The following is a 16,387-nucleotide window of genomic DNA, read 5'->3' as shown; positions in this document are numbered from 1 at the left end:
CTTTGAAAGTTCATGGAAGTTTCTGATACCTCACTATAGCCACATTATCCAGACACTTTTCTTTCTATAGATTTTTCTATCATTCTAGTTAGGTAGAGATTTTTGTAATTGGCCAATTTTCCAGTACATTTTTTCCCTGCAACTGTAGGTTTCAATAGCACATAAATGGTTCCAAGACAGAATGAAAATGCTAAGAACTCTTATTTTGAACTGCATTGATTTAATTAAATAGATTATGTTATGGATGTTTAGGATGCAGCAACTGCAGAATGAGTATTCATTGACATTTATATGCATTTATATGCATTTAGAAATCCAAGAACATAAACTTAAGTACCATTACTTTTAATTACTCTTTGGTAGTTCAAACATATGAACAGTTGATATATGTTAAACATATCAACTATGTTTATGAGCTTAAATAACTTCAGATTTAGGTAACACTAAAAGAGTTATTGATGTTACCAATGTTTTCATATTACCTTTAGTTTATAATACTAAAACATTTGTTAATATTTTTGTGTATGTACTGAAAGAGTATTTATATATGCATTTATCCTTCTTTTTTGAAGACATGCAAAAATATTTTATCACATTACTTTCAGGAGCTGAAGATAGATTATACGCTATTTATGTACTCTTCCATGGAACTATATTATTATAAACTTATTCATCTGAGCTAAGGCCAGTGATAGTGTTGACATACACCTACAGGATATAATTGTTATATTTTGAGGCCCTGATTATCTTTAGATTACTCATCTAAAGTTTTGAAAGTAACCCAGATGGCATTTCTTTTGTAATGTCTTTCCAGTTTTGTCTGAAGGCTTTTTATTTAGGATCTTACTGCAAACCAACAGAGTTCACAGAAGTCACAGCACAGGTTCATGCTCTTGAATTTACAAGAAGAAATTCCTTTATTTGGTGGTTACAGTATTCTGGAATCATATCTGAGGCCAAGGTTTCATGATCATTAGAAATGAATCTGTGCAGCATCAGAATGCCCAGCAGTGCAAATCTGATCTGAATCTGGCACAAACACATGATTGAATTTCTGTGAAATTAACTATAGCATACAGAAGGAAACTTATAAGCATTTTGTGCTTTTTTTGGCAGTTTTATATATGGTTTGGCATAAAGTCAGAATGCAATTGACAAACAATAATTAATTCAACATAGCCATAAATAAAGCTAATATGTCAAAAAGCTGTTGAACAAATTTGCACCACAGGACCACAGTATTAAGGGCTGTGATGTTACATTTATTTTACTGTCAGTTCAATTACTTCCTCTGCTTTCTCTCCTTTCTCTGTTATCTTCCATCTCCATGAGTAAAGTTTTAATTGCCATAGTATATTTAGTGCCAAAGCATGAAAAAGGTTTACTAAGCCAGAAAGAAAAAAAGGGAAAAAAAAGAACAGGAAGGAATAAAGCCCTGCAACCTAATTTTTTGGCTGCCGATAGAGGACCTATATTCTGATCCCTAATAACACTGTGCTTATATGTTCTACTAAGTCAGTCATTATGTAACATACATCAGCATACCTTTGTGTAGGAACTAAAATTTGGATGAGTACTGTACCTCACAATTCAGAGTGTCTTTGTTGCTTTTATCCATTCATAAATGTCGTAGTGGTGAACTCAATATTAGAGTTTCAAAATAGGGACCAAGTATCTAAAGGTTGGTAATGAATGCCTTTGGGTGCTTACTTTTTCATGTGTCTGGCTTTAGGTGAATGATTGTTTGAAAATACCTTAGGACTTCTTCCAGAAAAAGGAGTGGGAAATTATTTGGTTTATATTATTAACTTTTAATTTGGCCACTGTAGGTTTACATGCAGTGTAAATGTGTATATATATATATATGTATATATATATATGTGTAGTAACTGAACAGTATTCTTCTTTTCCAAATGGGTGAAGGGAACACTTGAAGATACCTCAGAACTTCATCAGCTTCTGTTAAATGTGCAATATAGAATCTCTGAAAATTTGCCTAGGAGACACAAAATGAACACTCACTTCTTCATATTGATGACGGGCTGGGGAAGGTACAAACTTGAAGCTGAACTGGAAGATGTGCTTCATGCATGCACATAGTATACTTCACCCACTAATGGGCACCAAATCCAGCCCAAAGCAAAAACACTTGAGTGCAGACAGTGTGGACATCATGTCCTCAGCTTCATTGTTACACTACCCAGATTTGCTTCTACTATACTGCGCTGCTTACTAATGTGGCTAGTACCACAGAGCCCATCATAATTAAACTGAGTTGAAAGAAGTTATAATTAATAGTCTACATATATTACAGAGGTGTCAATAATTTTTACCCTGAGAACTGGTATTTCTATATTCCTGATTATAGACAAATATGACAGAGCAAATCATGTTTGATAAATAATGTCAGGAGATGGCAGCCAGTCATCAATATATATTCTAGCTGGTTTAGTTTTAATTTAACTGGCTTTTATTCATTCATTGTTCTGATAATCCTATAATGAAACTCTAGAATAAGATAATTGGCAGCAATTTGCCAGTACAATAATCTTTCTCAGCAGTAAGAATATTGGTAGAATTTCTCTGACTGCTGGCTTGTTTCAGTGTCAGATAAACCCAAGCGCTGTGATTATGTAGAGCTCATGGCCATATTTCCTTGCTATGAAAGTTCACAGCGTCAAACACTGGAGTTTGGTTTCAAAATTTCTACAATGAGATTTCACAATATGGTTCTTTATGACAAATTACACCAGATGTACAAGAGTTTCAGGCAAAAAGGAAATGGAAAGTTCTAATTTTTGTGTGTGAGGGGAAGGGGAATAAATTGGGTAGGAAGAGCTGGAAAGGCAGCTTGCCAGTGAACACACAGGGCTAGATCCTGCTGTATTTGCACACAATGAGCAGCATCTACATGCACGTGAAATACTACGATTTTTAGTAGGCCTCCTGAGAAACAGAGATAGTCTTGCTGGTGGAGAAGTGTAGTGAACATGTGGTTACAAATTATGTACTGTTACTCTTATATTTTTTTCTAGAATATATGTTTTAAAAATTTGGCATTGATAGGAGAAATAGGAACTTTAGTCATAGTATCCTAGAATGCCCAAATAAGGAACAATATCATCTTAAAGAAGTCCTCAAGGATTAGATAATGGATATACTTGAGCACAGAGGATGTAAAATAAGCTCTGTGTACCCAAACAAAATAAAATAAAGAATAAATGTGACAGTTTTTGGTGGGAAAACACCATGACGCTGTACCTGCTCAAAAACTGAGGTCAAGACAATGAAGAAGACCCAGAAGGACCAAACAAGGACTTCCATAGGGAAGTGACTATGTAAAGCAAACTAATGAATATGTGTTAGTAAGCAAGACTATCTAATGAATATGTAAATAATATGTGTAATAAAAAGCCCTGTCCATCTGTCATTTGTCATGTTCGATTAGAGGAACTATCCTCTGAATGTCCAGCATGCTGAATAAAGAAGAATGCCCTTTTTAACATCTAAGAATTGGTGTTAAGAAGTTTGTTTCTGCTGCTTTTCAGTATCACAAAAGCCAGCAATTAGTTTGTTGGATGTTGTTGCAGAGAATATTCTTTTTTTGAGATACAAAAAGCAAGAATACTCTTTATTTTGTCACACTGAATCCTTGTACAAAATTTCTTTTTCTAGGGATAATAGGTGCAAACAAACCTAAAAATTAAGAGAACTACTGGACTCTTACTGAATTATCAATACCTAGAAGAAATTAAAATCAAGGTGGTCTTTTGATAGAAATATCTCAATAAGCTAAACAAACCAGCAAATTCTGAACGGATAAGTGTCTTAATTTTTAATTAATTAATTAATTAATTAATATTTAAATTTAGGGTTTTTATTTTTGTTTCCAGTTAGTTATTTTTATTTGCATGTTATTTTAAAATTTATTGTGTGTGAATTAGGAAATTGAATTCTGGTACCTAACATAGTGACTTGTTATATTCTCTACACTCACCTCATCTAACACTTTACCCCAAATAAATATTTGATTTGCGTTTAAAATAGACTGACTGAAAAATATTAACACCTCTATTGATATAAATGCTCTCACAGAGCCTCAAAAATAAGATTTAAAAAACCAATAAGCTTCTGTAAGGGACCTCATATCCTTTGACACATGTAAAGGCTGAGAAATTCCTGTATGTACCACTGTGCACTCAGACACAGTGTTTTGCTATTTATAATTTTAGAGGTACTTTGTTGTTTACAGATACAGGAATACAGTTCAGTGAATATCTGTAGAGTGTGAGGCTCTTGAAGAAGTAGCCTTGGGATAGACAGGTAAAAAAGTCTTTCCACAGGCCAAAAAAAATAATTTGGAGAACATGTAGCAATCTAAAATGCAAAGGAAGTGAAAAACCTCTATGTTAGTGGATACTTGAAGGTATAAGTGACTTACAATAATGATGTGAAGAATTAATAAGGTAAAATAAAACTGGAATATCTTTAGTGTTACTCAGTCCTATTTCAAAGCAAGAATAGAGAAAGTGCAGGCTTCTCTCAAACTTCTAAAGCTTGTGACATGATCTCTTTACCTCTTCACATCTGTCATCTTATTCTCTCTCCCCTGTTTGACTTGAAAGGGGAGTGATAGAGCAGCTTGCTGGGCACCTGGTGTCCAGCCAAGGTCAACCCACTACACTTAGGATGAGAACCATGCTTCATAAGTTAGTATTAACTCTAAAGGACAGAAAACTGTTTAGATATGACTGTTTATATAATCAATTCTGAGAGGCAGTTAAAATGTTTGCTACTTTTTTTTTGGAAATTGAACGTGTTTGCTTTTTTTTTTTTTGTCAACAAAAAGAAATTGCTGGATTGTGCAAATTTTCACATGGAAAAAATATTTTAGCAAGAGAATAATGATAAATCTCTATAATCCTTTTGTACTGTGTGGTCATAGATACTCTTGACATAAAGGCTGCACTTCTGTTACTAAACTAAACTGTATCAAGGCATGAGTATGAACATGGAGATGTGATTTTTCAGACTGACAAGATTTTAGGGTAAATGCTAACATGCTTCTATGTTAACTTCTTCTATCTAGGACTTTCCAAAACAGTCATAATATAGTAGACAGATAGCTGAATTCCCAGGAAGTGGCTTGGAAACAGCTATGCTCTTTCAAATAATTGAATTTAACAGTGCATGGCTATGGTCAGAGTACTCTTATTGGTCTTGGAGCTTGATATTTCTTAAGGTATTAGCACAGAGAGAGAAGCAGTGTCTATGTGATGGAATGGCATTCTTTTTTTGGGTGCAATTCATTTTCCTTAAGTCTAGATACTTAAAATTCTGGGCCAGTATAGCCTACTATATAAAGAATCAATCTAGGCTCAGTTTAAAGTAAAGGTAGAAAATAAATGTCTCCAGAAGCTGATTGAACTGACTGATCTGAATATCTGTTAAAACAAGGGGTAGTTTATTTTCTAGAAAGTCATATTTCTTTACTGACTATGAAAGTAACCTAGGCTAACTAGTTCGAATTTATCCTTCTAATTTTCAGAATCCTGAGTTATAACAGGTAAATAACAAACTTTTTGCCCAATAACTGAACAAAGAAAACAAGGGTATTTTGTGTTTTCAGAGGACTCAGTTGACAGATATCTTCAGCATGTGTACAGGAAGGAAAGGTCCTCAGACTCCTTGCCATTTTTTCAACTGTTGTTGATCTCAGTGCCAGGAGGAAGGCAACAAGAAAAATGTGATACCGACTCTAGTTCATGTATTTGTAAAATAATGAAAGGTTTTCTATAGTTATGTACTACTTAGTGAAGGACCTCACAGAATCATAGAATGGTTTGGATTGCAAGGGACCTTAAAGACTATCTAGTGCCAACGGCTCTAGGAAAGGGGCACCCACAACTACCTGGGCAAGCTCAGGTATAGAATGAGCTGAAAACAGAAAACAGAAGGGAAGAACAGCAGCCTGATTCAGAAATCACTTAAAGAAGCTGTTAAGTCAAATAAGGATAGCAAAATGGAAAATACTTGTAGAGTCACAATTGCTTCCCTGGTATGAAGACATGGCAGTTGAAAAGAAGAATCCACAATGAAGAAGAATCTGGAGCTGAGAAAGATGAATTTGGAACCTTTCTTTATGCTATTGCAAGAACTGGAACTCAAGGCAGAAGGAGAGATATAAAATGCATCTTTACATTTCAGCAATGCTATACAGAGAAAATGCAGAGAGGAATGGGTAAAATGTGGAAAGAGTTGTAGCTGCTGAGAGTAGATCTGCTCGTTCCATGGAGCACAGAGGGAACTGTTTATCCCGTTCAGCATGTTGGTTGGCCAAAAAGGAGAATGCTAATTGAAAATCAGTTCTTCATTTCAGCAGAGATGAAACTGAAACCATGCTATCTTGACGCTAGGATGGATGAAATAGCCTTTCCATTTTCTTCCTGAGTTACCACTGTGGTGTCCTGCCTTCATTATGGAGATTAGGTGAGGAAGTGAAGCTCCCACTTAGTGCCAAATACAGGATCGATACTTCCTTTCCACTGAATAAAATAGAATGAAAGCATAGAAGAGGTACAAATTAATAAATTTGTCACTAATCTTATTTTAGGATAGTATAGATAATATGCTTTCTTCAATAAGCTAATACAATAATCAAATATGAAATTAACAATTAGTTCCTGGTGTTTCAGTTTCTGAGTTTCCCAATTTATATATAATTTATCTTTGATCACTGGGGATACATCTAACGTAATTGAATCACAAGAATACAATTTGCATCAGGATCAGATTCATTGGTATCATATCTTGTTTGATATTTTATATCTCCATGTCTTTTTTTCTTCTTTTCCCGTTTCTGTTTGCAGGTTTTGACCTAGTGAAGTGTGAGGATCCTGGCATACCAAATTATGGCTACAAGATACGAGATGAAGGACATTTTATAGACACTGTCATTTTATACAGCTGTAATCCTGGCTATACAATGCATGGTAGTAGCATTATGACCTGCTTAAGTGGAGATCGAAGAGTTTGGGACAAACCTTTGCCTACTTGCATAGGTAATATGGATTATGATAATGACTGGTAGGAGATTTCAAACAAAAAACCCAAATATTCTGTTTTTCTGTACTTCATCAGATGATAATGGTGCAAACATTTTAAATTTCAAGTAAAGATTTATTGTGGACATGGAAATATAACTTCTCTGAAATAGATGGCTGGCTATTAATGGCTATAAAACTACTGGCAAACACTTCTCTCTTTAGAGCAGCCTTTGATGAAATACTACTGCTTTGGTTCTGATGATGTTCTGGGTCATCGAGTCTGATACGCTATCACAGGCAACGGTATTATCTAAATACTTCATAAACTAAGAAAGCCCCATCATACAGCAATTAAAATTGGTTTTGGATTTTTTTTTACCTTATCAGTTTTCATCAGGAATTATTTCAGCATCTCATTCCTATGAAGCTACTTTCTAATTTTGTTCTCACATTAGTGGATTTTTTTATCTGCTCATGAGTCATTGTTGTCATTCTAGGATACCCCGTCTGTCAGAGCTTCGAGGTAGACCTTTTCTTTAAATGTCACGTCTTCAAGTGCCTAAAACTATGTTTCATTACAACCAATATAAATGTTAAATAGAGAATTACTAGGTGAGATGCAGAAAATAACACTGGTATAGCTATTACTCATTGTGCCTTTACTAGGCAGTTTTCATCCTTCAATCTTTTTTCCAATCCAGCAATTACCAGTGGCTTCTTGAGTTCAATTTTCACTTGATTGTTTTCTCATTCTTACTTTTCCCATGAGTCTTTCTTTCTACGTGTCTTGTGGTGGTTAGTTTTTGCCTCTGCTGCCTGCTGCAGGCAGATCACCAACTCCTTTCAGCACTCACGGCACCAGCAGGATCTTTGCTTGCTGCTTCTCTCCCATTTTGAGTGGTACATTCTCCATTCCAGGATCTGCTTCCTGCTGAACAAGTTCACAGACCTGCAGTCTACAAAAAAGGAAGCTCTCTTCCTTTCAAACAATCAACTTACCCAGAGGGTAAGTGCCGGAAAAACATCAGTGAACAGCATTTCTGCTGTCATAATAGAGGTGTTATTTTTCCCACTTGATTCTAGAATTATATCTGTAAGTTTTCTCCTATATGTATATAAGAGGTCAAAATAACTCTATCCAGTTTTGATTTAAAGACTTTTCCAGGCTCTTTATACATTCATGTCCTCAAGCTCCTCAGTTTAATTGACTAGCTTCCTTTTCCTCTAAGTTTGCCCTTTTGCAGAGAAAAGCCATAATTAGCCCTACCTTTGCCTATCTCCCCACTTACTTTAAATGAAGTTGTTACTCTAAGGTCATTTTCTGCAACATTTGCTTGTGCCTGTGTTCACTACCAAGTAAGTATTTGAAGCAACTCTCTAAAATACTTCAAGTCTATTAAGTGAATAAATCCAACCATCTACCTATTTCCTTTTCTTTGCATGATGATTTGTCTTCTGATCTGTATGTGGGATGTTAAAATCTCAACCATACAATATTTAAAATAATAATAATAAAAAAAAAATCCCATACTCCAATCTAACCTGGAGAAAGCTAGGGAACCCAGGATGAAGCGAATCTAAAGAAAATTGGCATCTTTGCTCCAGCAGAACATCTTTCATAATCCTTCTCAAAAATATTTTTGCCCAATACGTATGTTTTTCATGCTGACTTTATTTAGTTTGCTGCTTTCCTGCTATATAATGCACCTTCCAATCAGGTATCTCTAGCTATATTTCCAGTTTTCTTGGTAACAGCATACTTTTAAGCTTCTATATTTCCCTCATGATTGCCACTCTGTCTTTTTCCCTTTCTTTTTTTTTTTTCCTTTATACTTTGATTTGTGCCTGGTGTGACTAGATTTGATTTCTGTATTTTATTTCTAAGCTTTTTGAATCACTTGTACCACAATTCCTTGAGTATCTTATTACATCTCTAAGTGACATTATGTTCCACTATCAATAGAATATTCAAATTTCTTTTAGTATCCTGAGACAGATTTTGGTCTTACTTTCCACCTTTTTAACTAAAAATTATCTTTCTATGTACTTTTATCTCACTACATACATTTTTAATTGCTGTCCTTGATCCTCTCTTTAAAATTAAATTTTACCATTGCATCAGTTTTATATGACACCTCTTCTTGTTTCTCAGTTTAGAAGTCTTCTGAAGCATTAATTAGTTCCCCAAGAAGTCAGATGTTCACTATCCTCTCTTAAAATCTTCTAAGAGTGACTCTTTCTCAATAGTCTTTTGCAAACAGTCTGTTATCATCGTTTAATTATAGGGGTTTTTTTACTGCTCTGTGCGCAGGAAAACTTGTCACGAAGATCCCTGAAAACTCAGTTAAGCATCTGCAGATTATTTCATGCTTTTTTCCCCTCACTTCAGAGTATTTATAAAATCTGTTCTTCCATTAGTTTTATCTTATGTTATCACAGTTTGATCTTTTCCTACTCTGATTTGAATGACTCATTTTTCTTCCTTTTTCTGAAGTTGTCATGAGCTTCCAAACATCAGTTTCTTTCTTAGACATATTTTCATAACATCCTCCTCTTTGTGGAGATGTTTTTTTTTTCTTTTTGTTTGTTTTAGATCAGCATTTGATATTTGCTGTTCTTTTCAGTTACATATTCTTCATTGTCTTTACTACCATTTCAGTCTCACTAAAAAATCAAGCCTATTCATAGACATATTCTACATATTTTACACTTAGTCATTTTAGTGATACACTGCTGTATTGGTCTTAACACTCATTTTAATTTTTTTCTATGTTCTAAACCTTAAAGAAGAAAACCAGTGAATTCTTGTAATTCCTTCTCTAGAAGATTATAGGACTTGTTTGAATATAAGTCACTTCTATTAGTTATAATATAGTTGTTTATATAGTATATTCTTGGAGGTGGTGATTTTACGGTGTTCTTATTCTGCATATTTTAGGAATACAACATGCATAAGTAGGAATTAAAGAAAATCACTTAACTGAAGAGTCACTGATCCTTTTTGGTTCATTGGCATGTGGCTGTTACATGGTTTCTTTTCATCGGGGGTGTCTTTATACTGGCCAGACAACAGCATGATGCTCTAAGCAAGCAACATAAGAATCATTTGATTCAGGATGCTTAGCACTGCTATTCATCTCTCCAAAAAGATAGCATTGATAAAATTCTTTTAAAACAGACATGGCATACTATCAAGTCATAGCTTTCTCATTTATTCTTTCACTTTGCAAGCATATGGCATTTAAATTTTTAAATACTAAAGGAGATTGCTAGGCTATACCTAACTGCTTTTTGATCTAATTAAACTTGAAGTTATATGGAAGTAACTTGAAAAACATTAAACTATTAACATTTTGACATTAGAACAACAGAGAAAGCTATTTTAATTACAAAATTCCATGTTGTAAAGTTGAATTCAAACATTCAGTGTTACTTAGAAAAGGCAAACATGTTAGATGAGGTATTTCTGAAACACTTTTGTTATCTTGCTGATGCGAAAATTGTACTTTTTTAGTCTCAATTCATACTGAACTACTCTGGTAAGTTTAGTAACATAATCACAAAAGTATGCTTTGTTCCTTTATAAAAAGGTAGGAATGAGATCATTATATGTGCATTTTTAACTTATATACATGTCCTAGTTTGCATCTGTGTGTACTTCTTCAGAGTACACAGGTCATTCTGTTAACTTTTTAGAAAACACAGAGAAGTGGAATTGGCAGAAAATGGAAGTGCAAATTAATATGGTCTTGTTACAAATAAATGTAATCCTTATTTTGCAGCTGAATGTGGTGGTCGAATTCATGCTGCTACATCAGGGCGCATTTTGTCCCCTGGTTACCCAGCACCATATGACAACAATCTTCATTGCACTTGGATTATTGAAGCAGATCCAGGAAAGACAATAAGGTACATGCTTAATTTCAGTATTTATTGTTGACTTCAGTATTTTATAAATTTTAATCTATGCCTTACATTCTCACATTTTTATACACAAGCTGCTGATTTTCGCTGGGGAGGGAGGCATCATGTTGGTTTACCAGGGTTGCTTGCCTATTCAGGTGTAAAGTCCCAGGATATAGGACATGACAATCAACCTAGGAACTTGCCCAAATTCTTACTCAAGATGTGTTTTGAGTATCACCTTGCCCAAAAGTTATCTTCTTTTGCACCAGAACAACATGAGATTCCACGAACACCGGAATAAGTTACAGTGTTAGTCAGTAGTATTAAACAGCTCACATAGGGGTGAACAAGAACCTCCAGAACCTGCATAATAAGAAAATCCATAATGATTGCAGGTAGGAAAATGGAGGTGCATTCCCTCATCCTCTCCACAAGATAGCTCCCCCAGCACAGCAAGGCCATCAATGCCAGGGCAAAGCACGGAGCCGTTATTTGAATTAACATATTGCCAAACTCAGCAAAATAAAGAGATAAGCAGTGAAGCCAACAAACTCCATGACCTGCACAGGAACTTGACATTCAATTACTACCACAGCTATAGCACACAATACAAAACTGATATTATTTCAATCCCCACACTGGGCTCTGAAAAGGTCTGCAGTGTGTTGACACTGGCTGGATACCAGGTGCCCACCAAGCCACTCTATCACTGCCCTCCTCAGCAGGATGGGACAGGGAGAAAATAACATGAAAAAACCCCTTGTGAATTGAAATAAAGTCAGTTTAATAAAGCAAAAACAAATGCTGTGCTTGTATGGGAGCAAAGGAAAACAAAGTATTTATTTTCCACTTCCTGTCAGTAGGTGATGGCAAGCCACTTCCCAGGAAGTAGGGTGTTGGTATGTGTTGCTCTGGAAGACAAACATTATAATCAAAGAATCACAGAATGTTCTGATTTGGAAAGGACCCACATGCAGAACAATATAAGTAAATGGCAAGCTATTCACTGGGAGGTTTTTTCCTTTTTTTCTTTTGTAATCCTGTTTCTCTAAGCCAAATATTGAATTCACTGTATCGTAGGTCATTTCAAAGCATCCTTTTCATTTAAATCACAATTTTCAAATTAATGATTTCCAGTTAATGACAAATGAGATGAAGAAATGTCAACACACAACTATTTGGAACAAATGAAAAAAGAAGTTTTGATATTTACCTATTAGATTTCTTCAGTGTTAAAAATGTAAGCAGTCAGGACTTGAATTCAATGCAAATATTTTGACTAATTACATAACATTCCTAAACACTTTTATAAATATAATTCTTCATCTGGAGATAATAGAGATTATTCTAATACAATTTTATATTATATGATTTTTAGCAAAGACAAAATATATGAACATTTTCTCTTTTTGTATAGGAAAGAAAATGCCATGCTAACAGAGCTTCTTGTGCTATGTGTTCTACTGTAGCTACTGGCGTTTTTTTAATTGCATATAATTCAAGCAAATGAACCTTCTTATTTAAATAAAAATAGTGAAATCGTAGTTCTTATACCTTTAAATATTTATCTTAAAAATAAGTTAATTTATGGACTTAAAAATTAAGTCTTAAGGACTTATGCCCTAGTGGTGTTTTCTGTAATTCACATATTTTTTTAACAGAATTGCATCTCTTACAAAATCAGCTCATTCAACAGAAAAATTGGATAACTCTGAAGGACCACGAGCTCTTCTTCAGTCCTACACAGCATCTTGAAACTACAGTTTAGGAATGATTGCTTGCAGTTTAGTGTAATTGTGTTTAATAAATAATGTACAGTGCTCTTACTTTCTCTTTGCAGTCTACATTTTATTGTTTTTGATACTGAGGTCGCTCATGACATCTTGAAGGTGTGGGATGGGCCTGTTGAGAGTAGCATACTTCTGAAAGAATGGAGTGGCTCAGCTCTTCCAGAGGATATTCACAGCACTTTCAACTCATTAACATTACAATTTGACAGTGATTTCTTCATCAGCAAATCAGGCTTCTCGATTCAGTTTTCAAGTATGTAAATATTTTTTTTCATCTCAAATACAATTAGTACATAAATTATTTATATATGTTATTCCTATATATATTAACTGTTTCTCATCTTCCAGGTTCCTCAGTCATTAGAAGAAAAGAGATTATATTATTTTAATTATTTTATATATCTTTGCAAATAACTACAACTAGGGAGAAGTTTTGGGTTTGCTTTGAATGTTTATGTTTTCTTATTCCTTGTTTTGCACAGTAACCACATGCCTAGCATTATCTAATTAGCATTATTTAATAAGTCAATACATGTATGTACATACAGAATTTTCTTCTGTGCAAATAGTTTTAAATGTTCCTACCAGTGCTACTTAATAATGTATTATTACATATTTATTCCTTAAATTAGTTGAATTCTTTTTCTCAAAGCATTGTTTGTGTGGATGCATTGGATGCATCATTTTTATGACCTTAAACTCTTTGTCTAAATGATTAAACAAAGCATAAAATACACCTTACCATTGATGCCTTAAGATCCTTTTAGTTTTTTTATTTTTCTAATTTTTATAAGTAGTTATATAGTAGAAGTAGATATTAGAAGTAGCTGTATTATATCTCTCACCCTTTAGCACAGTAGTTTACACATTCCTCAACCCGTATTACACCATTCCAGGCTCCCCATATCAATATCCTCTGAATTCCATTAGAAAATGTTTAGTCTCTTGTCAAAGTAGGCCTATTTTGTTTAGAGAACACTTGTACCTTGGCCTAAACTGTAAAAGTACAGTCAAGAACCGGGTGACTGTGTGCACTCTGTACCCTGAAGAAGATGATGATGATGAAGAGGTGGTCTCAAAAAGCCCCTACCCCCAATTCCCAGGGGGCGGGATGAGGGAGGATCAGGGCAAAAGCCACAGGGTGGAAACATCTGGGATTGGACAGACAGTATTATAAACTGTAACAGCTGTACACGGGGGGGATGCGAGCGTCATGTAATCTTTATGGCCAGGCACAAATTAAATTCCTTTCCTTTTCTCACCTCCAAAACTAATTTGCCTTGGAGTTTTGTACTCCCTGAATTTTCTTTAGATATCATCATATTGAAATACAATTAAATATTACTATTAAACTAATCAAATTTATCTTCAGGTAGAAAGGGAAAGCTCCTCTATACAGAGAGAAGCTATGATCAATACTGCACAAGTGATCAATATTGTAAAACTGAGTAAGTGGAGTTTTTCTATGGTATTCTGTCTGAAATGTTAAAGACTTAGGGTAGGACTGCAGGGTGACAATATCATTGTCTTTAACTCAGTTGTTGCATCCTTATATGTCTATATATAATGTATGTGAGTGTATTTCTGCTCAGGACATAGGAAAATTATGAATTAATAAAATTGTTGAGATTAGAAGAATTATTCTCCATAGACACATAGTCATTCAGAAGTAAAGGGTTCTAATAAGCGTTCAGTCATTATTATTTGCATGAAAATATAAACTTTGGCGGTTTCCTAGCCTCTGAATAATGCGTTTTACATTTACCTGTTTAATTCATTTTGCATGATTTTTCTGAATGCTGTACCCACTCCCACAACAACAGACTCTTTCACTAACCCTAAAATACTAGTTAAAAATATGGAAAATTAATTAAAGACGAAGAACAGACTAAATGTTTCCAAAATTTCTGAAAACTGTGCTGTATAATATGCTGCTTTTCATGGTTTTTTTTTGAAAAAAGAGATAAATTTTACATTTGTGGAAATAAAGGGGTTTTTTTCCTCTATTAAGATTAGTGAACACACTTAAGGTTGAATTATATGAAAATAATTATAAGTTTATGCACAGGTTTTGGTAGGATAGAAATATTTAAGCAGTTAGATTTGTCAACATGTTCCTTAACCTTCAGTGATACCAATAGCAAGTAGAAGACAATTTAATACTTTGAGAGTGAAGAATCAATTTTGCCACCTTGGTGTAATACCACTGAGTTATCAAGCTGGCAATTGCAGAGTATGTCTTACTGGAATTAATTGGAATTAGTGATGAAGATCTAAATGCCTCAGCTTAAGTAAAGGGAAAATAAATTTTTTTTTACTCTGCTTGACAAGTGGAATTTGTTATTAATTTTTTTAATTGTAAGGAGTAAAAAATAAGAATTAAGGAATATATGGAAGTAAATATTTAATTATTTCATCAAAAAATCAGAGCTTAGTTTATTTAGTCTCCTTGACGCAATGAGCAGACCACTGTGGTCTTGATCTGTAAAGGATTTAAAGTAATTAATCTATGGCTAAGTGAGGATCTTTGCATGCTTTAGTATTTATCATGTTTTCAAACTGTACGGCAGTTTAGAGCAAAGCTGCACAGAAAATTGACATTTCAGTACTTCAGTAGTTTGTAACTCAATGTATTAAAGATTCCTAAGTTTCTTAAAATTTTTCTTCTGGCAATGGGAGATGGCGTAGACATTTTATTACAAGTTTTAGGAAGGTAACTGATGAAGTTCTGGTTCTTTGTGTCACTTGAAGAATTTTCAAGTGTTGCATCTATTAAGGACTATATTTCCTTTATTTGTTAATGACAATTGAAGAAGTAAACTTCAGGTGCAGTATTGCACAGGATTGGAAAACCTGCAATAATGCAGCTTCTGTATTGGATTATGCAAATGGAACAAATGTGTACATCCTTTGGGGATGATGCAAAGGATATACACCCGAGAGCATCAGGTCAAATGAACAACTTAAACACAAAACATTAAAGTGCTAATCTTCAGCTAGAGAATTTGTTTCATTGTGCTGACTACTCTATATTTTGCACTCTAAAATGTCTTTACTGCAGCTACCTAAAAAAAAGTGAAAGGATAGTGTGAGGTAGATCAGAAAATATCACCTATAAATTACTTACTGTTGATTGTAAATGTAATTAGAGGTATTTTAATGCAAAAAAATATAATTGGCTGTTTCAAAATGTTTGAACATGGTTTAAAGTGCCCTGTCTTGCCCACTCAGCTCAGCATGTAGAGTACAAGGACATGAACTGACAAGAGTGATTATGTTAATTGTAATCAGTCTAATGCTTTTCATTAAAACTTAATTATCATTTAGTCATGCATAAAAGGACAAAAAAATGGAGGTCACTGTAAAAAACTGACCTTTACTCTTGGGGTTAAATACATTTAAGCTATGTGTTACAAACCAGGGATGTCAACCAACTCTTTCTGGTTTCGATACAAACAGGAAAAACAAGAAGGGTATGGGCAGATTTGATATTTGACTTCTTTATTGAAAGAAACAAAGTTACTGGAAGCAAAAAATTGCTGCATAAGTTAACCATAAAAAAAAATGTTTTCTAACCTAGCTTAATTCTGTCCTATGTGTCTAAGGTAGATGGGATAAATGTCCATCTGAGGTTGCCCTTTTCTT

At 34.2% G+C, this 16,387-nt stretch overlaps 1 protein-coding gene across 7 annotated transcripts in view; it reads left to right on the top strand.

Moving 5' to 3' along the window:
- CSMD1 (CUB and Sushi multiple domains 1) overlaps positions 1 to 16,387 on the top strand; it is a 1,090,193-nt gene that overhangs the window by 894,712 nt on the left and 179,094 nt on the right. For all 7 annotated transcript variants that reach the window (XM_017814555.1, XM_017814556.1, XM_017814554.1 and 4 more), the window contains 3 exons: positions 6,870 to 7,061; positions 10,829 to 10,955; positions 12,793 to 12,995. In XM_017814555.1, coding sequence (XP_017670044.1) covers positions 6,870 to 7,061; positions 10,829 to 10,955; positions 12,793 to 12,995 — 522 coding nt within the window. The remainder of the gene's footprint in view (positions 1 to 6,869; positions 7,062 to 10,828; positions 10,956 to 12,792; positions 12,996 to 16,387) is intronic.

The sequence above is a fragment of the Lepidothrix coronata genome, unplaced genomic scaffold, assembly GCF_001604755.1.
Source record: "Lepidothrix coronata isolate B3197 unplaced genomic scaffold, Lepidothrix_coronata-1.0 Scaffold45, whole genome shotgun sequence".
Taxonomy (NCBI): domain Eukaryota; kingdom Metazoa; phylum Chordata; class Aves; order Passeriformes; family Pipridae; genus Lepidothrix; species Lepidothrix coronata.
This window is presented reverse-complemented; position numbering and strand designations above follow the sequence as displayed.